We start from the raw sequence: 23468 nt of genomic DNA on the forward strand, positions 1-23468 counted from the left end.
ACTGGGGCTTTGGGCACTCAAATTGCACAAGAGAAACTAAATTCCTAGAGGCAATAAGGGACTGTTTCATGGAGCAGCTGGTCACGGAACCAACGCGAGGGGATGCCACTCTAGACCTAATCCTCAACGGGCTAGAGGGACCCGCAAAGGAAGTGATGGTATTAGCACCATTAGGAAACAGTGATCACAACATGATCCAGTACAAATTAAACATGGGAACATCAAAGGTGAAAAGGACCACAACGACAGCACTCAACTTCAGAAAAGGAAACTACAAGGACATGAGGAAAATGGTAGGAAAAAAGCTCAGCAACAGCTCAGGGAAGGTGAAGACCGTAAAGGAAGCCTGGACACTGCTTAAAGGCACAGTGCTCGAGGCACAAGACCTGTGTGTCCCAAGGTTTAGGAAAGGGTGCAAAAAAAATCGAACTAGAAACCCAGCATGGATAACAACTGCAGTTAAAAAGGCGATAAGCGACAAGAAATCATCCTTCAAGAAATGGAAAAAGGAACCAACAAAGGAAAACCAGGAAGAGCACAAAAGACACCAGAAAGAATGTCATCGAGAGGTCAGGAAAGCAAAGAAAGAATATGAGGAAAGACTGGCAGGAGAAGCAAGAAACTTCAAACCCTTCTTCAGGTATGTGAAAGGGAAACAACCAGCCAGAGAGGAAGTGGGACCACTGGATGACGGAGACAGGAAAGGAGCGATAAAGGAAGAAAAAGAGATAGCTGAAAGGTTAAACAAATTCTTCTCGTCAGTCTTCACCAGAGAAGACACATCCAATATCCCAGAACCTGAGGTAATGATAAACGGAGAACACGACGAAAGGCTGGTACAATTAGAGGTAAGCAAAGAGGATGTCCTCAGACAGATAGACAGACTAAAGAGCGACAAATCACCAGGCCCGGACGGCATCCACCCAAGGGTACTAAAAGAACTGAGAAACGAAATAGCAGAGACATTTTGCCAAATATGTAACATCTCCCTAAAAACTGGGGAGATCCCAGAGGACTGGAAAATAGCAAATGTCACGCCCATCTTTAAGAAGGGATCAAGGGGTGACCCGGGAAACTACAGGCCTGTGAGCTTGACCTCGGTTCCAGGGAAGATGATGGAAGCAATGGTAAAAGACACAATCTGCGAACACATAGAAAACAATGGACAACTGAAGGCGAGCCAGCATGGCTTCTGCAAGGGAAGGTCATGTCTCACGAACTTGCTGTACTTCTTTGAAGGAATAAACAGCCAGATGGATAAGGGGGAATCCATAGACATCATTTACCTTGACTTCCAAAAAGCCTTCGACAAGGTACCTCACGAACAGCTACTTAAAAAGCTGTGGAACCACGGGGTGCAAGGGGATATCCACCGATGGATCAAACACTGGTTGGCAGGCAGGAAACAGAGGGTCGGAGTAAAGGGCCAATACTCAGATTGGCAATGGGTCACGAGCGGAGTTCCACAGGGGTCGGTGCTGGGACCTCTACTGTTCAATATATTTATTAACAATCTGGAGACAGGGACAAAATGTGAGGTTATCAAATTTGCTGATGACACCAAACTCTGCAGCAGGGTTAGAAACACGGAAGACTGTGAAGACCTGCAAAGGGACCTAACGAGACTGGAAGACTGGGCAAAAAAGTGGCAAATGAGTTTTAACGTAGAGAAATGCAAGGTCATGCATGTAGGGAAAAAGAACCCGATGTTCAGCTACAAAATGGGGGGAACACTGCTAGGGGTGAGTAACCTGGAAAGGGACCTGGGGGTGATGGTCGACACATCACTGAAACCATCGGCGCAATGTGCGACAGCCTCAAAGAAAGCAAACAGAATGCTGGGCATCATCAAAAAGGGTATCACAACCCGGACGAAGGAAGTCATCATGCCGCTGTATCGCGCAATGGTGCGCCCGCACCTGGAGTACTGTGTTCAATACTGGTCGCCGTACCTCAAGAAGGACATGGCAGTACTCGAGGGAGTGCAGAGGAGGGCGACTAAACTGATAAAAGGTATGGAAAATTTTTCATACGCTGACAGGTTAAAAATGCTGGGGCTGTTCTCCCTGGAGAAGAGGAGACTTAGAGGGGACATGATAGAAACCTTCAAAATCCTTAAGGGCATAGAGAAAGTAAATAAGGACAGATTCTTCAAACTGTGGGGAGCCACAAGCACTAGGGGTCACTCGGAGAAATTGAAAGGGGACAGGTTTAGAACAAATGCTAGGAAGTTCTTTTTTACCCAGAGGGTGGTGGACACATGGAACGCGCTTCCGGAGGATGTGATAGGCCAGAACTCTGTACAGGGGTTCAAGAAGGGTTTGAATAGGTTCCTGGGGGATAAGGGGATAGAGGGGTACAGATAGAACTTGAGGTAGGTTATAGAAGTGGTCAGAGACCACTTCACAGGTCGCGGACCTGATGGGCCGCCGCAGGAGCGGACCGCTGGGCGAGATGGACCTCTGGTCTGACCCAGTGGAGGCAACTTCTTATGTTCTTATGTACATTATGTTTACAATAGCCGTAAATGATAACGGTGAATAATACAAAACTTTGCTAAAATAATTACGATTGGAACCAGCCTAATGTAAAATTTATTGCGATAGGAAAAGGTTAAGAAAATATTGAGTAATATTGGTCAGGTAGTGTTGCTGAAATTTGATATTTCAGTGGCCTTTGATACAGTGAATCAGGATCTTTTGTTATCTTTTGATCCTGCTTCATCAGGGATATGGTGTGATATAACTATTGTATACCAACAAAACTGTGGGTTAGTATGGATTCGCTTAGTCATTTTCATATTTTATATTTTCTACTTTTAAATTCTATAAACTCTTGTTAATGTAGGTATGAGGAAAGTCACTGCTTATCCCAGGGGTTGGTAACATAGAATCTTACTACTTCTTGGAATTTTTCTAGGTACTTGTGACCTGGATTGGCCACTGTTGGAAATAGGCTATAAACTATTGGTCTGACCCAGTACTGCATTTCTTACATTCTTATGTCATGTAATGATTGCATAAATAAGTGGCTCAGTGAACTAATAAATTTAAAATGCCAAATGAAATGTCAACAATATTTTATTCTGTCTTGTGCAATTTCTAAAACATAAAAAGCAAACAAACTTTAGGGTTTTATTTCCATTTGAATTATTTTAGAATGCAGTACTATATGCACTCATAAAACCAAAACACACAAAAGAATAAATTGCAAAGTAAATATGACAAGTTGTAAAGTGTATTCTCTAAATAATGTACAAAAGCACAATTTGAAGAATGAATAGTTAAATGTGAGATTGTGTGAGCAGTAATTGGGTGGTGTGTAGTGGCTAGATGAATGTAAGCACAAAGGGTGAAACAGAAAATAGGCCATATGGCCTTTATCTGCCTTCATTTTTCTATCTATTCTGCCTATCCTTTCTATCTGCTATCCCTTCCTCTCCCTTATAGATCCAACGCACTGTATCCCAAGCTTTTTTGAATTCAGATACATTTTTCATCTCCATCACCTCCACTGGGAGGCCATTCCATGCAGTCACCAGCCTTTCCATGAAAAAGTATTTTCTGAGGTTACTCCTTAGTCTATGCCCTTTCATATTCATCCTATGTCCCCTCATTTCAGAGCTTCCTTTCAATTGAAAGAGACTTACCTCATGCACATTTATGCCACATAGATATTTTAAAGTCTCTTTATTTAATATCTTCATATCCTAGAAGTGGCTTCAGTGGGGGCAGGCAGGCAGACAGGTATCCCCAGCATACAACTTACCCCCTGTTTTACTAAGGTGTGCTATGCGTTTTAGCAGCGCTAAATATAAGCACGCATTAACCGCTAATGCATCCATAGACTAACATGCACGTGTTAGCATTTAGTGCATGGTTAGCATGCGATAATATTTAGGGCACGCTAAAATGCTTAGCGCACCTTTGTAAAAGGAGCCTTTAATTTTGGGACAAAGGCTGGAAGGCAGGGAGGAGGAGGGGCACTAACTCGACACAGAAGGAAGGGAGAAAGGGGGCACTAACTTGGGACATAGGAAGGAGGGAATAGAAAAGTAGAATTGTTGGGCATGAGTGTGTGAGTGAGAGATGGTGCACATGGGGAAAAGAAGAAAGAAAAATTGGGCATAGAGAGAGAGGAGTGAGGCAGAGATGCATGGGGAATAGAAGAATGAGAGGGAGAAATGTTGGATATGGTGGTGGAGAGGGACCAGAGGGACAGATTGAAGGGGATGCAAGGGGGGATGAATATTGGATATAGTGATGTAGGGAGAGTTGTGGCATTGTGCTGGAGAGAGGTGAAAGAAGGATAAATGGGTATGGGGCTGATGAGCAGTGATGAAAAATGCTGCATATGATCCGGGGGATGAGAGAGTAAGAAATGTTGGATGTGACAGTAGAGGGGGTGGGAGAGATGCACCCTGGATTTCTCTCTTCCCCACTCCCTTTGCAGCAGGGGAGGGAATGAGAGAGAGAAGGAGACATGTTGCCAATGGGGGTGGAGGAGAGAGGAAGAAAAGTTAGACTCATGGAGGGACAGAGAGAGATGTTGGTTGGGGAATGGAATGAGGTCTGGAGAAAAGGAAGCATGCAGGAGGCAGAAAGAAAATAAATATTGGATGCACAGTCAGAAGGAAGTGCAACCAGAGACTCATGAAATCACCAGACAGCAAAGGTAGGAAAAATGATTTTATTTTCAATTTAGTGATCGAAATGTGTCAGGTTTGAGCATTTATATCTGCTGTCTATATTTTGCACTATATTTGTCACTGAGGTGACATTGCATATTTTAAAGTCATCTGCCTTGACCGCTTTGAAACCCCCCAAATATAAATGATAATTAACATTTTCACTGTGTACAGTGTGTTTTGTGTTTTTTTAAACTTTGTGGTTACCATTATGTATTAATAAGATTATATTGTGTGTATATGAAAAATGAAATTGCATTACAATTATTATTATTATGGTGGTGAAGTAATGGGTAAAGCATGAGAGTGGGTACTTGGTTGGTATATGTTAGGCATAGGGGGTACTTGGCTTGAAGAAGTTGAGAAACAATGGGCTAGATGGACCATTGGTCTGACCCTGTATGGCTATTCTTACATGTTTTACTTTTCCTTTATTTCCCTCTGTCTCCTCTCTCACCAGCCTTTCCTTTCTTCTTTTCTCTCTCTCCCTCATCTTATGCAGCAACTTTTCTTCCTGTCCTTTCATCTTCTCTCATGTTCCCCTTGCCCCTATTTTTCTCATTTCACTCGTATCTCACTATTATTTGCAATTGTACCACTGTAGATCTGAGCAGCCTTTTCTGCATGCAGGGTTAAGAACCATGCCAGCTCAACAAGCTTCATTACATGAGGCACATGAGCAGTTCCTGTCCAGTTGCTGCCCTGATCATGCATACCCATGGGCTGTATTTTCATTAGAGCTGGTCAGTGAATCAAGTTAAAAGTGATGTCACTGACTGTAATTTTATCATTATATTCAGAAGTGCTATTTGTTTAAATAGTGCTGCTGAATATGATCGCTGATTGTGGATACCAGTGCTATTTATGTTTAAAGTCAGGCATGCTATTTAGATATGTTAGATAACTGAAAAAAATGGATCTGTGACAGAATCATGATGATGCTAACACACAGATAGGTGATCTAATAAGGTAAATTATTTGCAGAGATTTACCCCCTGTTTTATTATGGTGTGCTAAGCATTTTAGCGCACGCTAAATATATGCATACGCTAACCACTAACGCATTCATAGACTAACATGCACGCATTAGCATTTAGCGTGTGGTTAGTGCACGCTAAAACACTTAGCACACCTTTGTAAAAGGAGCCCTTAGAGAAGGATATCTAAGTTTCCAAGTTTTATTAAAATTTGATATAAACACTTATCGGTTATCTAAGCGATACACAATTTTTTAAAAAATGGTGAATTAAGAATCATGAACAAATACAATCAGACAATTTAGAACTAAAGGAAAGCATGCACTGACCTAATTTGATTTTTCTTACTCAGGAGACCTCTGTGCTGTAGACTTGACCAAAGACAGCTTACGGATCCTTCTTCTGGTAAAGTGCAATGTGAAGATGGTCCATTTCAACATTGTCCCTGTTGTGAAGAGGCAAGAGGATATAATCAAGCTAGAAAGGAAACAAAAAGAAAAAGTAAGAGGTTTTCCACAGGATAAATTGAAGGCAGCATTAACTCCAGGTGCTGATCTGGTACCTGCAACTCACCATCAATGGAGGTAAATACATATAATCTAAAGCATGTTTACATTTGTATTAGTTCTTCAAAAATAAGTAATACTGTAAACACTTAAATATCATCAAACGGTTTGGTTTGATATAACGGCTAAAGTGGAGAGCGGCTGCACAAAATTTAAAGTCCTAGATTTCAAACATATGGACTTTAATGAAATGGGAGAGTACCTGAAGAAAGAGCTGTTAGGAAGGGAGAACATAAGAGAAGTGGAAAGACAGTGGTCTAAGCTGAAAGGAGCGATAAAAATGGCAAGGGACCTTTATGTGAAGAAAATAAATTTAAACAATAGAAAAAAGGAACCGATATGGTTCTCCAAACTAGTGGCGGAGAAAATAAAGGCGAAAGAGTTGGCATTTGTGTAATATAAAAAACCCAAGAAGAGGAGTGCAGAAAGGACTACAGGGTGAAACTGAAAGAAGCTAAGAAAGAGATACGTCTGGAGAAAGCGCAGGTGGAAGAACAAATGGCTAAAAATGTAAAAAAGGGAGACAAAATTTTTTTCAGATATATTAGTTAAAGGAGGAATCTGAAAATGGAATTGCTAAACTAAAAGATGCTGGGAACCGATATGTTGAGAGTGATGCTTCCCAGGATACTGAGGGAGCTCAGAGAGATTCTGGCGGGTCCTATTAAAGATTTGTTCAACAAATCTCTGGAGACAGGAGTGGTTCCTGGGGATTGGAGGAGAGCGGATATGCTCCCTATTCACAAAAGTGGTCATAGGGATGAAGCGGGAAACTACAGGCCAGTGAGCCTCACTTCGGTTGTTGAAAAAATAATGGAAGTGTTGCTGAAAAAAAGGAAAGTGTACTTCCTTGAATCTAATGAGTTACAGGATCCAAGGCAACATGCTTTACAAAAGGTAAATCGTGCCAGATGAACCTGATTGAATTTTTTCATTGTGTAATCGGAAAGCTGGATCGAGGACATATGCTAAATGTAATTTACTTAGATTTTATCACAGCCTTTGATACGGTTCCTCATAGGAGGCTCTTGAACAAACTTGAACTGCTGAAGTTAGGACCCAAAGTGATGAACTATGTTAGAAACTGGCTATCGGATAGACCCCAGAGGGTGGTGGTTAATGGAAGTTGCACGGAGGAAGGAAAGGTGAGTAGTGGAATCCCTCAGGGTTCGGTGCTGGGGCCGATCCTGTTCAATATGTTTGTGAGTGACATTGCTGAAGGGTTAGAAGGAAAAGTTTGCCTTTTTGAGGATGATACCAAGATTTGTAACAGTGTAGACACCGAAGAGGGAGTGGAAAATCTGAAAAAGGATCTGCAAAAGTTAGAGGAATGGTCTAATGCCTGGCAACTAAAATTCAATGCAAAGAAATGCAGAGCAATGCATTTGGGGATTAATAATCGGAAGGAACCGTATATACTGGGAAGTGAGAAGCTGATATGCATGGACGGGGAGAGGGACATTGGGGTGATATTGTGGAAAGATCTAAATGCAAAAAAACCAGTGTGACAAGGTGATGGCTGCTGCCGGAAGGATGCTGGGCTGTATAAAGAGAGGCATAGCCAGTAGAAGGAAGAAGGTGTTGATGCCCCTGTACAGGTCGTTGGTGAGATCCCTCTTGGAGTATTGTGTTCAGTTTTGGAGACCATATCTGGCGAATGACGTAAGAAGACTTGAAGCGGTCCAGAGGAGGGCGACAAAAATAATAGGAGGCTTGCGCCAGAAGACGTATGAGGAGAGACTGGAAGCCCTGAATATGAATACCCTAGAGGAAAGGAGGGACAGGGGAGATATGATTCAGATGTTTCAAATACTTGAAGGGTATTAACATAAAACAAAATCTTTTCCAGAGAAAGGAAAATGGTAAAAGCAGAGGACATAATTTGAGGTTAAGGGGTGGTAGATTCAAGAGCAATGTTAAGAAATTCTACTTTACGGAGAGGGTGGTGGATGCCTGGAATGTGTTCCCGAGAGAGGTGGTGGAGAGGAAAACAGTGACGGAGTTCAAAGAAGTGTGGGATGAACACAGAGGATCTAGAATCAGAAAATAGTAGTAAATATTGAACTAAGGCCAGTACTGGGCAGACTTGCATGGCCTCTGTCTGTATATGGCCGTTTGGGGGAAGATGGGCTGGGGAGGGCTTCAATGGCTGAGAGGGTGTAGATGGGCTGGAGTGAGTTTTGATGGAGATTTCAGCAGTTGGAACCCAAGCACAGTACCGGGTAGAGCTTTGGATTCTTGCCCGGAAATAGCTAAAAAGAAAAAATTTTAAAAAATTTAAATTGAATCAGGAAGGGCAGACTGGATGGACCATTAAGAACATAAGAAGTTGCCTCCGCTGAGGCAGACCATAGGTCCATCCTACCCAGCGGTCCGCTCCCACGGCGGCCCATCAGGCCCATTGCCTGAGTAGTGGTCCATACCTATCTATACCCTTCAATCCCTTTTTCTTCTAGGAATCTATCCAAACCTTCTTTGAAACCATTTAATGTTTTCTTGTCTACAACAGCCTCTGGAAGCGCGTTCCATGTATCCACCACCCTCTGAGTGAAAAAGAACTTCCTAGCGTTTGTTCTAAACCTGTCCCCTTTCAATTTCTCCGAGTGCCCCCTTGTACTTGTGGTGCCCCATAATTTGAAAAATCTGTCCCTGTCTACTTTTTCTATGCCCTTCAGGATCTTGAAGGTTTCTATCATGTCTCCTCTAAGTCTCCGCTTTTCCAGTGAGAAAAGTCCCAACTGCTTCAATCTGTCGGTATATGGGAGATTTTCCATTCCCTTTATCAGTTTAGTTGCTCTTCTCTGTACTCCCTCAAGTACTGCCATGTCCTTCTTGAGGTACGGCAACCAGTACTGGACACAGTACTCCAGATGCGGCCGCACCATTGCACGATACAGCGGCATGATGACTTCCTTCGTCCTGGTCGTAATACCCTTCTTAATGATACCCAACATTCTGTTTGCTTTCTTTGAGGCTGTGGCGCACTGCGCCGATGCCTTCAGTGTTGCGTCTACCATCACTCCCAGGTCTCTCTCCAGGTTACTGACCCCTAGCGGTGTTCCCCCCATTCTGTATGTGAACATCGGGTTCTTTTTCCCCACGTGCATGACCTTGCATTTCCCTATGTTGAAGCTCATTTGCCATTTTTCGGCCCACTTTTCCAGCTGCGTTAGATCCTTTTGGAGATCTTCGCAGTCTTCCCTGGTTTGAGCCCTGCTGTATAGTTTGGTGTCATCTGCAAATTTAATGACCTCACACTTGGTTCCCGCCTCTAGGTCATTTATGTAGATATTGAACAGGAGCGGTCCTAGCACCGACCCCTGCGGAACTCCGCTCGTGACCCCTTTCCAGTCTGAGTAATGGCTCTTTACGCCAACCCTCTGCTTCCTGTTTGCCAGCCAGTTTTTGATCCATCGGTGGACCTCCCCTTGCACCACGTGGTTCCATATCTTCTTAAGCAGTCTCTCGTGTGGTACCTTGTCGAAGGCTTTTTGGAAGTCAAGGTAAATGATGTCTATAGATTTCCCTTTATCCACCTGGCTGTTCACCCCCTCAAAGAAGTACAATAAGTTTGTGAGGCATGACCTGCCCTTGCAGAAGCCATGTTGACTCGGTTTTAGCTGCCCATTTTTTTCGGTGTGTTCACAGATGCTGTCTTTAATTAGTGCCTCCATCATCTTTCCCGGGACTGAGGTCAGGCTCACCGGCCTGTAGTTTCCTGGGTCGCCCCTTGAGCCCTTCTTGAAGATGGGCGTAACATTTGCTATTTTCCAATCCTCCGGGATCTTTCCGTTTTTTAAGATCTTTATCTGCCGTCATCTACTATGCTACTATGCTACCTTTTGAAGTTTTGCCCATAAGATCGCACAGCTTCAAGCGTAATCTCAAAGGACTTAATGACTCTTCATCATGTCAATTCAATTATTTTTTTTCATTTTGTCAATAATTTTAGTAGTCTCCCTCATTTATCCACCTTTTACAAAACCGTGCAAGAGGATTTTAGTGCCGGCTGGCGCACTGAACTGCGCTACTTCGACGGTCATAGAGTTCCTGTGAGCATTGGAACAGCACAGAGCATTCAGCACGCTGGCCGGCACTAAAAACCTCTTGTGAGGTTTTGTAAAAGGGTGTGTGTGTGTTAACGTTCACTTAATTTATGGAAATTATGAACCAAAATAAAACTTATCTTGTAGAATTTAAACATCCAAAGCTGTCTCCAAGGTTTTCAGCTTTGGATGTTTAAATGCTATAAGATAAGTTTTGTTTTGTTTCATAATTTCCATAAATTAATTGAAAGTTAAATGAAGGAAACTACTAATGAAAAAATGAGTTGAATTGGCCTGATGAAGAGACATTAAGTCCCTTGAGACTATGCTTATTTATAAATCTTTATTGATTTTTAAACTAAAAACAGTGCCAAACAAATAAAGAACAGTAGATATTACAAACAATGCACTATTATCTGTACAGGCAACTTATATATCATTCAGGATTTTCAAATTTCATATATTAAATAATAATACATTTTAACATAATATATGATTTAAATAAATAATAAAGTTACCTAAATATCACCATCAGTATTTATTTATTTCCCTCCCTTCCACCCCCCTCCTCCATGGATGTGTACGGGAAATGAATAAAAGAAATATTATCATAACTGTATAAATTTAGTCAGTGGGCTCCAAACTTTATTAAATACACTACTAAATCCCCTACATTCTGCATTAATTCTTTCATATTTATATGTAGTGCATACATTCACCCACCAAAAAGTGTAACTTATTCTGTCATGGTTTTTCCAGTTACTCGTGATCAATTGCATGGCTATGCCTGTCATGATCATAAAAAGACGTCTCTTGTATTTATTTAAAGTGGGTTTTACATGTAATATAGTTCCACAAATTATAGCCTCATATGTTAGTGGAACATTTGAATCCAAAACTAAATTTATTTGTCCCCAAATTGACTTCCAAAATATAAATATAAAAGGACAAAAATACAACAGATGATCTAAAGTCCTAATATCTATGTGACAATGCCAACATCTATTAGGCTTAGAACTATCCAATTTATTTAACCGAACTGCGGTCCAGAAAATTCTATGTAACAAAAATAACCAAGTTTGTCTCATAGATGTTGACATTGTACATTTCAATCTCCAAGTCCAAATTCGTGGCCAACATAATACAGAAATATACTGTTTTATCTCAATGTTCCAGATGTCTCTAAGACTATTTTTTGGCTTTTTATTCAAAAATCCAGAAATCAGTTTGTACCACTGGGCAGCCTGATGTCCTACTAGATCAGTTTGGTAGCAAAGGATCTGCAAGCTAAAATAAGTTTTAAATGTTTCCATTCAGGGAACTCACTCTGAATAGCCTGCTTCAACTGCAACCACCTATATTGTTGAGATTTTGAAATTCCAAATGATTGCTGCAGTTGTGAAAAATCCAACAGATTTCCATTAGATATAAGTTTCAAGTTTCAAGTTTATTTAACTCTTGATGTATCGCCTATTTTGAATATTCTAAGCGATGTACATAATATAATAAAACATAAAAACATTAATATAAACTTAAAAACAGCAATTTTCAATGTTGACTAACAAGAAAGCGAGGAAAAGGGGGTAAAGTTACAATAAGGGCAAAGGAAAAAAGGGAAAAACAAAAGGTTGGGTAAATAATTACAAGGCACTCTTTGTGAATGTTAATTTAAACAAAGTAGATAAATTAGAATTTTTAAAGGTCATAGGCATCCCTAAACAAATAAGATTTTAAAAAATTTTTAAAAGCTGAGGAATCTTGTTCCATTCTAATGTACTGGGGAAGGGAGTTTCACCATTGTGGACCTGCGACAGTAAAAATATCTGCTCTTCTCGTACCGATGATTTTTAGAGAAGGGATAGATAGTAAATTTGATTCGGATGAACGTAAAGATCGTTGTGGTTTGTAAGGGATCAGTGATTTTGATATGAATTGTGGTTCGCTAGATATTAGAGTCTTAAAGATTAAAAACATTACTTTGTACATTATCCTATGGTTAATTGGTAACCAATGCGCGTCTATCATCAGTGGGGATACATAGTCAAATTTTTTGGCGTTGTAGATAAGTTTGATAGCCGTATTCTGGATAATTTGGAGTCGCCTTCTTTCCTTCTGAGTGATGTTTAAAAATAAAGCATTGCAGTAGTCGATTTTTGCAATGATAAATGAATGTATTAGGATTTTTAAAGAGGAAGGGTTTAGAAATTTGGAAATGGCTCTTATCTGACGTAGTTTGAAGAAACAGTTTTTGACGATAGAAGAGATATGTTCATGATAAGATAAACTGTCATCAAGTATAACCCCGAGAATTTTAATTGAAGCTTCAGTACTGATAGGAAAGTTATTAAGAAAAAATGGTTTTGCAAGACAAATGTCTTTTTTCCAGTTGAATAGAATGGATTTGGTCTTATTGATATCTAATGTCCAAATATCTGCCTGCATCCAATTATTCCAAGCGATCCCAGTACCGCCTATTTGAATCTTGGAGTTTAACCATAAGGACTGCAAAGTAGATTTTATTATGGGAATATCTGTTAATTTATCAATAAATTTAATTGTTTTTCACGTATCCAATAAAATCTCATTATCCTTAGCATAACTAGGTATTTTAATATTTAATATATGAGATAATCGCTTCGGGGACATGATTTTCCACCCAAGATACAGCCTATCTGGCTGATGTTCCAAGAGCTCAGGGAGGATCCAATACATACCTTGACGCATAATATAGGCTTGATGATACCTATAAAAATTGGGAAAATTTACCCCACCCTCCATAATTGGTTTTTTGTAGAGAAACTAAAGCAATTCTTGCTTTTTTCCCCAGCCAAATAAATTTTGTCAGAATAACATTTAATTTTTTATAAAAGGACCCTTGAAAATAAACTGGCAACATGCCCATTTGGTAGCAAACTACAGGGAAAATCATCGTTTGAACTCTCCCCCACCAAGACAAATGTAAAGGGTTCCATTGCTCACACATCTCCGTGACCTTTAACAATAAAGATTTTTCATTTATTTTCGTTTCTTCCAATGTACTTTTAATCCATATACCTAAATATTTAATACCATCATCTTTCCACACCTAACCATGACTGACCACACAAACTTACTAGTGAAAAAATGCTTCTTCACACTATGGAAACTAAGGACCATTAAAAAATACTTCGACCCAACATCCTTCAGGTTGCTGGTGCAGTCGCTGATCCTATCCATTCTTGACTACTGCAACATCATCTACCTGGGTATCCCTCAAAAAACAATTAAAAAACTGAGATTAGTACAAAACACCGCCGTTCGCCTAATCTTTGGACTAAGAAAAAATGACCACATTAACCCCTACTATAAAAAACTGCACTGGCTACCAATAGAAGCGCGAATACTATTCAAATTTGCCTGCACCTGCTTCAAACAAGTCTGGGGACTAGCACCTTCATACCTGCAAACTCACTTCATCCTACACAACCCCACACGAACAACCAGAAACAAAAACTTCTTTGCAAACCCAAAGATCATGGGATGTAGATACAAATCCTTCCTGGATAGAACCTTTAAGTTCCAAGCGAACAGACAGCAAGTCTGGCTGAGAAACTACATAAATGAACCCAATCTGACTTACAGTGCATTCCGAAAATCAATTAAAACCGCCCTATTCGCCAAATTCATTGACTAAAACTGTCCTCTCCCTCACTAGGATTTTCCCTCTGTAAACACCTTTTCCTTCCCTCAAGAAGATCCTTTATTGTATTCTTTATCCATAGAACTCCAATTAGTATGTAAGATTTCTATTTAGACTCATTGTATTGTATTAAGACTTACTGTATTGTATTCAGACTTATTGCTATTCGCTGACTGTCCAGCCTTCTTTCAATGTGAACTGCCTAGAAGTCGCCTGACTATGGCGGTATAGAAAAATAAAGTTATTATTATTATTATTATCAAATAATCCTTTTGCACAATGTATATTCAATGGAAGAACCTCTGATTTACTCCAGTTTATTTTGTAACCAGAAAATTTTCCAAATCTGTTGATCAGTTCCAATAAACTTGGGATGGTAGTTTTAGAATTTCTCAAATGATGCAAAATATCATCTGCATATGCAGAAACTTTGTATTCCTGACCTGCATAAGGAATACCACGTATCTCCTCCACTTGTTTAATAGCCAACAACAAAGGTTCCAAAACAATGTCAAACAGCAAAGGAGATAACGGACAACCCTGTCGAACACCCCTTTTCAAGCAAAAGCGTTCTGAAAACATATTATTGATATACAATCTAACTGAAGGGGAATTATACAAGGTTTGAATCATCTGTATAAATCCAGAACAAAAACCAAACCAATCCATAACCTGATACATGAAGGTCCATTCTACTCTATCAAAAGCCTTCTGTCTGCATCTAAGGATACAGAAAAGGTCAGATCTTCCAATCCTTTGGATAAATTTAGCATATGAAAGGCCAATCTAGTATTATTTGAAAAATGTCTATGACTTGAGACTATGCTTAAATCTGTGCAATCATAATGTGACAAACCCAGCACCAGCTCTAGTTTTGCCCCTGGTAAGATCCGGTGCAGAAGAGCTGACCAGGTTGATTCTGGGACCAACTTGGGGCTGACCTCCCTTGCCCCTATGATCAGAGCAATAGTGATCCGGAACAGAGGCAGGCAGACTGGCAACAGCAGCCTCCAGTCTATAAGGTAGCTAGAAAAGCCACAGAGAAACTAGCTGCACCTAGAAAACCCAGGCAGAGAAAGGCTGCTTTAGAACCAAAGCCCATCCCCCTCTACAGGCTGAAGGGGATTGGCTTTGAGCTGCTTAAGAGCAGACTGATGCAAGGAGGAGGAGGAGGGGAAGGAGCGAGTGACCAGGGTGAGTCACTTCCACAGCCTAAGGCAGGGCAGGAGCCATGGAGCCAGGCAGCAGAGCCAGAAGTTCCAGATTGGCCTATGCAGGAGGTGGAAGAGTTCCTCCCCACCTCAGGCTTCCAGTTTCCTAATGGTGTGGAAAGCATGGAGGTACAAACCGCTGGTCCTGTGATAGAGAGCCAGGCAGAAGCCATGGACATTGAATGAGAAAGAGAGAGAGTGAGTAACTGTGAAACAGATGGTGGGTTTTTTTCTCTCTCATGCTTTCTTTCTGTGTGAGAAAAAGCCTGAAGAATTTGCTATGTGTTTGGGCTTTATTATGATTTTTGGTTTAAGTACAATACTTACCTGAATACTGACTACTGGATTTACTTAAAGCCAAGTTTGAGCAAAAGAACCTAAAGGTTGAATATTTAAATTTATTTTTGAACTGTGAAAATCCTGCTGTGGCTCCCGTTCCTGGGAAGCTAATTAGCTTATCTCCCTCAGCTGTTTGTTTTTGCCTTCCATGAGGTAGCTGAAGAAACGCTGGGCTGTTTGCAAGGCTGTGCTGTGGCTTACTGCCTAATGAGGTATCTAATATTTCCGGCCCCCGGCCGCCCGCAGTATTCCCTCTAAGCTGAGCAGGTGTCCTCCAGCTGCATTGCTACCACTAGGGGGTGGAATATTTTCAGTCGCTAAGGACAGGTATGTTCCCTGGAGTCCTGCAGAACTTGCCTGTCCCTCACAATTGAAAAATGTGACAGTAAAACAGCACCCTCTATTGGTGAGACTGTGGGTGGAGGACTCCTGCTCAGCTTAGAGGGAACAGGGTGTGTTCTGAACGTTGCCTGACTGCTGAAATTATCTGTTTCATGCCTCTAACAAATATTGCTGAGAGAAAATTTGAATTGTGTTTGAACCCCAGTATAAAGTGCATTTCTGAATCAGAGTACAAGATCTCAGGCAAAATCATCTGTATGAGATTTCTGTTTGGTATATCTTTCTTTTTGCAATTGATTTTATTTTGAATGAAATGCTACAGTGCCTTTGCTTTGTGTTGCACCCTTTTGACTGCTGAGGTCAGAATAAACACCTTATTTTTGCTTGAAGAATTTGGTCTGAGTGGTGGTGTTTTGGGAACCCATACTTACCTTTTCTCTCCTAGGCCTAGGCAGTTGCCTAGTGCCAACCAAAAAGTCCTGAAGATACCCCTGGTTAAAGGGGACACGCCAGAATCCCAGTGTTTGTCACACGATAGCTCTGCGCTGAGGAGTGTTGGTGACAATATGGGCAAGGCCTCAGAAGGTCATTTACCTAAATTTAATGATGATCAAGTGTTTACAGTATATTTATTTTTGAAGATTTAATTGTGATATACTGAAAACGTTTAGTTGGTGTCGTGAAACAGTCAATTACATTTTTATTAGTAACATCTATGGATCAAGCTAAAAATGGTGACCATAGTGCTTTATCAAAAGGGAAAGCCTGAACTAGTACTGGCTTTACTTAGACTACATATAAGAACTTGTAGTTACAGGGTCCAATATTCAAAACAATTAAACTGAACAGGAGAGGCTTTTGCCCAGTTAAATTAAGTGGGTCAGGAGAGGTTATTCAGTGGCACATAATTAGACACTGCCACTGAATATCCTCTCTGACTACCATAACACTGTCTAGGCAAGAGTTACGTAGGCACTGGTAATATTTAGTGCTGGGTCCTACATAGCTACCTTGGCAAGTAGGACCGCTTAAATAACTATGAAAGTATAGCATTGAAAATTGGCTGAACCCACATAACTTCTGGGTACCACCATTGACCTGGATATGGCCCAGCACTGATTATCCAGGTCTAAATTAGAAGGCTCCAGTCAACATTTATAAAAATGCTGACCACCACCAGCTTATTATTGACGTGATAGTTCTTGGGAGGATACTATCATGTCCCCTAGAGCAGTGTTCTTCAACCACCGGTCCATGGACCAGTGCCGGTCCACATAAATTTCCTGCCGGTCCGCAGGGCTGACACGTGCATTGGGCCCCAGACAGTGCTCTTCAGCCGCCGGTCCACGGTGCGATCAATCTGGCTTTGTCTTCGGGCTGGCTTCCTCTTCCTCAGTGCTGCAGTGCACAAAGCCGTCAGCAGAGGCTCCTACGCGCGTCCTGCGCCTGAACCGGAAGCCTTCTCTCTGACGTCACAATGTCATAGGGAAGGCTTCCATATGACGTGCGGGACATGAAAGGAGCCGTTGCCCATGGCTTTGTGCACTGCAGCACTGAGGAAGAGGGAGCCAGCCCGAAGATAACACTGGGGGGCAGGCCAGAAGGCAAGGCACTGCATGGAGTGAGGGAGACAACAGCCGTAGGGGGAATGGTTTTATTATTTAATTTAGTGATTGATTTACATCTGCTGTCTGTTCAGGAAGAAATGCATTTGTTTCTTTTCCTCAGGGATTGTACTGCATGCAGAATCTTGCACCTTAGGGTTTGTATATATTAGTACTTTTAGTTTTTGGTCCCTTATTTGCATGGGGTTATCTGTGTTCTGGTATCTCAAAATTTTATAAAGATCTGGGGGCCAATGGAAAAATATCGTAGTGAGTAGACATCACTTTTTATGGGAGATTATATTTACACATTGGGGGGTGGGGGGTGGTATATTTTTTTTTTGTTGAGATTTTGCTTTAATTAATTTAAGAAGGGTGGGTGGGAGGGGATTTATATTATTTGTTCTAGATGATATGGTTAAGATTGTCAAGTGTTATATTGAAGTTATAATTGATGAATTTCTGTACACTTGTTCTATGTTTTAAAATGAATAAAGAATTTTAAAAAAAAATGAACGCTGCTCCCAGCTGCAGAGCTTGGGGTCTCAAAATAAGAAATTGCTTTCTTCTCTTCTGTGTCGAATGTGACACGTCTGGATACATTCTCACTACTTTGACATAAATGGAACATCTTTATATTAAAAAAAAAAAAAGCTTAAGCATCCATTCCCTGTCTGAATCAATGGCAAATTGTACCAGCAGCATGGCAGTAACCGACGCCTCACTATCAGATCTCTCCAAGAAATTTGTTAAATCCAAACTATCAGCAGAAAGATTCTGCTGGTTTGGATTCTGAGCCTTAACTCTATTTGGCAGGTAATAAATTTTAGTGAGAGGAGGATAGGAGTATTCAGGGACTTTCAAAATTTGAGTTAGATATTTCTTAAACATATCGTGTGCTGACATAAATTATAACTTAGGAAAATTTATAATCCTTAAATTACGTCTCTTAGTCACATTTTCTAACATTTCTACTTTGAAATGAAGGTTCCCTCTGTCCTTAACCTAGGTCAAAGCCTGAGATTCAGCAGCTTTTAGGCTAATATGACAGAACTTCATGATCCCACACAATTCTTGCTTCGGGTTATCCCATATTTTTCTGTGATTTATAACGCGCTGATACTGCAGTCATTGAGCACTTTGCCCAAAGAAGGAGTGCTACGGTTTCAAAATATGCAACGCCACTAGTGAACCCTTGAAAAATCCAGAAAAGCTTGCAAAATGGGCCATGGATGTCTGCATTTTCAAAGATAAGTAATTTATGTCCTTTGCTGCATTTGGACATTTATAAAAGGAATTTTAAGAAGAATATAAAATAAATAAGTTTTATATCAGTTCTGATGAATCAGAGAAATTCATACAAATCTCTGTAACATTGGATGATGTAATGGGTCAATTTGACAAATTGAATAGTAGCAAATCACCTAGACTGGATAGTATACATCCCAGAGTGCTGATAGAATTGAAAAATGAACTTGTAGAGCTATCTTATTTACCCCAAAATAAGTCCTAACCAGAAAATAAGCCCTAGCATGATTTTTTCAAGATGCTCGTAATATAAGTCCTACCCCAAAAATAAACCCCAGTTAAGATCATCAGCTAGGTATTTCGTACGTCCGTTGCAACACACACGACAGACATATTGAATTATAAAATAATAATATTAATATATAATTAAATATTAATAAATAATATTATTGACATTACAGTTTTTCCCAGATATATATGTGCAACTTTCCAAGTACAGTCAAACCTCGGTTTGAGAGTAACGCAGTTTGTGAATATTTTACAAGATGAGCAAAACACTCCAGCAAATGTTAACTTGCAAAATGAACATTGACTCGCTATATGAGCGTGTCCCAAAGTAAAACATCCCTCATCTCTCTCTCTCTATACCTTGCAATGCACGCACAGCCTGGGGCAGAGCTGCCCCCTGCATGCAACTGCAGATTTTCCTGTTGCTTTCTAATTTTTGCTTCTCTTCTGCACTGCAGACAGTTTAATCGACTAGTTTTTCCTTTACAGTATTCTTGATATATGAGTGCTTTGGATTACGAGCATGCTTCTGGAACGAATTATGCTCGTAAACCAAGGTACCACTGTATATATTGACTAGTGTACTTATTGTATCGTAGAAATCTGTAGTCATATTTTATTGAGGTTTTCTTGTTATTACACATAAAATTATATTTTTGTATATTTTTAATTGCACATATATATATTTAGGAAGTTGCTCATTTGGTATATATCTGGGAAAAACTGTAATAATTAAAATAAATGATAATGTAAATTATAATTAAGTACCAGTATTTGTAAATACCCACGCAGGTGCCTTTGGACAAGAGGCAAATGCCACATACACAGATGAACTCGAGACTTATTGCCAAATGACCAATTGGAGTACAGACACAATGCACGAATAACGTGCACACTTGATAACGACGGACGTGGTTGTATCTAATATGAATCTTCACAATTTAATATGTCATGTGAAGTAACGGATGTACTTAATGCAATCGTGTGAACTAAAGAAACGTTTTTTGAATTTTGGTGCCTGCAATTTTTTGTTGCTTTTGTGTGGACCATCATTCTTAACTGTCATCATTTTTGTTTCAGCTCCTGTCTCATAAGTCTTCAGTTAACACTTGATTTAATAGTAGATTTAAAGGGAATAATATTTTGACCCTCAGACGAGTGCAAAAAGAAAGAGATATTCCATCGAGTACAAGAAAGGAATCATGGAGGACTCCCGGGGCAAGAATCTTATGGCTTTCTGCAAAGAGAAATTGGATCTCCAAATGGTCTGAAAATGGCAAGCAGTGTACGATAGCTTCAGTCAACAGGTAGACGAGGGAAATGCTAAGAAGCACAAATGTGGATCAGGTTGGCAAACATTATTTCCTGACCTGGAAGACATCATCAGTGAATGGATTGCTGACAGGAAAGCAAAGTCTTTGGTTGTACGCAGGACTGATGTTCAAGCATTTGCTCTTGCAATGGCAACACAGTTAGAAATATCCCCAGAAGAATTCAAAGCGTCACAACACTGGCTGGATGGCTTCCTTCAGTGATATGAACTGTCTCTAAGAAGATCGACAACACTATTCAAGATGAAAGAAACTGAAGTTATTAAACATGCACTTGCATTCAATAATAATAATAATAATAATAATTTTATGTTTGTATACCGCCATTCTACATAGTTCTAGGCAGTTCACATACAATAAAAATTATACAATCAGTGAGTAAAATACAATTAACTAAAAATCAGTAAGTAAAATACAATTGATTAAAAATGCGTTAAAATCAACTAAAATAAACACACTATAAGAACAATATATTATTTACCAATCAGGATTCTAAAACATCAGTTTACAAATTTATCAAACAAATCAGTTTTTAGCAGTTTCCTAAAAGACATATATGAATGGGCCTGAGAAATGATGGTACTTAACCATAGGTTCATTTTACCTGCCTGAAAACTGAGTAATTTATCAAAAAATCTCATGTATCAGCAAGATTTAATAGTTGGATGAAGAAATAGATATTGCCCTCGAGTAATCCTATTTGGTTTATAACGTTCAAAGCATAAGGACAGATAAGTAGGCACCATACCAAACAAGACTTTAAAGCAGATACAACCAAATTTAAACAACACTCTAGCCTCAAAAGGTAGTCAATGCAACTGTTGATAAGATGGAGTAGCATGGTCATACTTTTTCAGACCAAAAATCAGACGGACTGCCATGTTCTGGATGAGCCTTATTTTTTTTTTTAAGCTTTTTATGAGATCCCAAATATATTATATTGCAATAATCCAGAACAGATAAAATGGTGGCTTGTACCAGTAACCTAAATGATACACTGTCAAAATTTTTTTTTTTTCATTCAAATTTTCCACAAAATTGCAAAACATTTTTTTCTCAATAGATCTGTGTGATCATCCAAAGTTAAGTGGCTGTCCAATATAACACCCAAGATTTTAATAGAGGTAGCAATTAAGAAAGTTTGACCATTCAGTTGTAGTACCTTTTCTTTTATATTATCAGAAGGACTAGCCAAAAACAATTTTGATTTTTCCGGATTAAATTTGAGTTGGCTCTCGTTGTCCATTGCTCAATATGAATTAATAAAGAAGAAATTAGGTTTTTTATCTCCTCTGAGAGAGATGTAAGTGGAAGCACTATAGTAATATCATCTGCATAGATGAAGAACTTAACTCTCAAAGTATTCAGCAATCTTCCCAGTGGGACTAAATAAATGTTAAATAAAGCAGGCGACAGTGGAGACTCTTGTGGTATTCCACAGGAATTACTCTAGAATGAAGAATAGATGTCCTCACTAAACTCTTGATAACATCTATTTCTTAAAAAACTCTCAAACCAGTTCCAAACTTTACCTGAAATACCAACTGAGTCTAAACAATCCAATAAAATCTTATGATCAACCAGGCCAAAGCACTGCTTAGATCCAGCTGAAGAATCAATACACTTGAGCCTACACTAAATAATCCATGAAGATAGTCAATCAGAGAAGCTAATACCGTCTCTGTACTATAACCAATACGGAACCCCGATTGACAATCATGAAGAATATCAAGAAAGCAAACAACGCAACATATGTGGGGAAGTGAAAGTGGATAAAGCCCTGAATAAACAGTTGTATACTGTGAAATGTTGGCTAATATATTGTATCACTGATACATAATACAAAAGGCTGCTAGTGATCTCAGTCCTGCTAGAATAGTTGCAGTAGCACATTCTCTCCGGATGTTTTTTGGCCAATGATGTGGGTGGAGGAGGTTTGAGCTTTTATGCTCTGCCATGATAATACCTGAGGCCTTTTCTTCCGTTGAGATAGTGCTCTTTAATTTATAAGTGGAGCATTTCTATTTATTTATCTATATTTATTTACCCACTTCCACATTTTTAAATAGATTAGAAATCAATAACTACATTGAAAATCGAATGGAGAGAAATCAGCATAGAAACTTTGTGAAGCCTAGCCTGCAAGAGGTCATGACTTGGGTGAAGAATTCAAGGGATAAACTCACTGTCAGCTGTGTTGCCAATTCACTACGAGCAGGCTACATGGACAAGAAGTGCTCATTTAAGGAGAGCTATATTGCTGGACATGAGAGACTGGGGCCAACGGTTTCACAGGAAATGGAATCACAAGAAATTCAGGCCAGAATTCAGGGTTTGGAGAGTTATGATGATGTTCCAGAAGATGACATGACTGTATTTGTATAAATGTAGACTTTTGTACATGAAAAAATAAGACATTCCCAGAAAATAAGCCCTAATGCGTCTTTTAGAGCAAAAATTAATATAAGACCCGGTCTTATTTTTGGGTAAATACAGTATTGTTAGTAATAGTAATTTTTATTTTAAAAACTAGCATAGTACCAGAAGACTGGAGGGAGGTCAACATGATGTCGATTTTTAAAAAGGATTCTAGAGGTGGTCCGGAAAATTATAGACCGGTGAGTCTGACGTTGGTGTCAGGCAAAATGATAGAGACTATTATAAAGAACAAAATGACACGTAAGCATGGATTAATGAGAGAAAGCCAACATGTTTTTAGTCAAGAGAAATCTTGCCTCACCAATCTACTGCATTTCTTTGAAGGGGTGAATGAATATGTGGATAAAGGTGAAACAGTTGATATTGTATATTTGAATTTTCAAAAGACATTTGACAAAGTACAAGAAAAACAACAAAGGTGACCTGTGGTGCTCAATATCTTTATTGCATCGATCAAGACTCGACATGCACATGTTTCGGTCACTATGGCCTGCCTCAGGAGTCTGAATCTTGGGCTTATAATAAAAACTAATATCATCTTTTTTTGTTGTTGTATTGTTGTAGTGTTTGAAAATAAATGAAATTTCTAAATACAAAATAAAATATATCCACTGGTCAGAGTAGAGTATCAGCTACTGGAATGACTAAAATCAAAAGGCTTTCATTTATTTTCAAGCACTACAACAATAAGGCAAAAAAATATAGGTTATA

General features: G+C 39.6%; 1 protein-coding gene across 1 annotated transcript in view; it reads left to right on the forward strand.

The window, feature by feature from the left end:
• The window catches only part of MAB21L4 (mab-21 like 4), a 131159-nt gene that overhangs the window by 62094 nt on the left and 45597 nt on the right, over positions 1-23468 (forward strand). The window contains exon 2 of the mRNA XM_033959485.1: positions 6017-6248. Within this exon, the coding sequence (XP_033815376.1) occupies positions 6017-6248 (232 nt within the window). The remainder of the gene's footprint in view (positions 1-6016; positions 6249-23468) is intronic.

This window comes from Geotrypetes seraphini, chromosome 9 (assembly GCF_902459505.1).
Source record: "Geotrypetes seraphini chromosome 9, aGeoSer1.1, whole genome shotgun sequence".
In the NCBI taxonomy this organism is placed as follows: domain Eukaryota; kingdom Metazoa; phylum Chordata; class Amphibia; order Gymnophiona; family Dermophiidae; genus Geotrypetes; species Geotrypetes seraphini.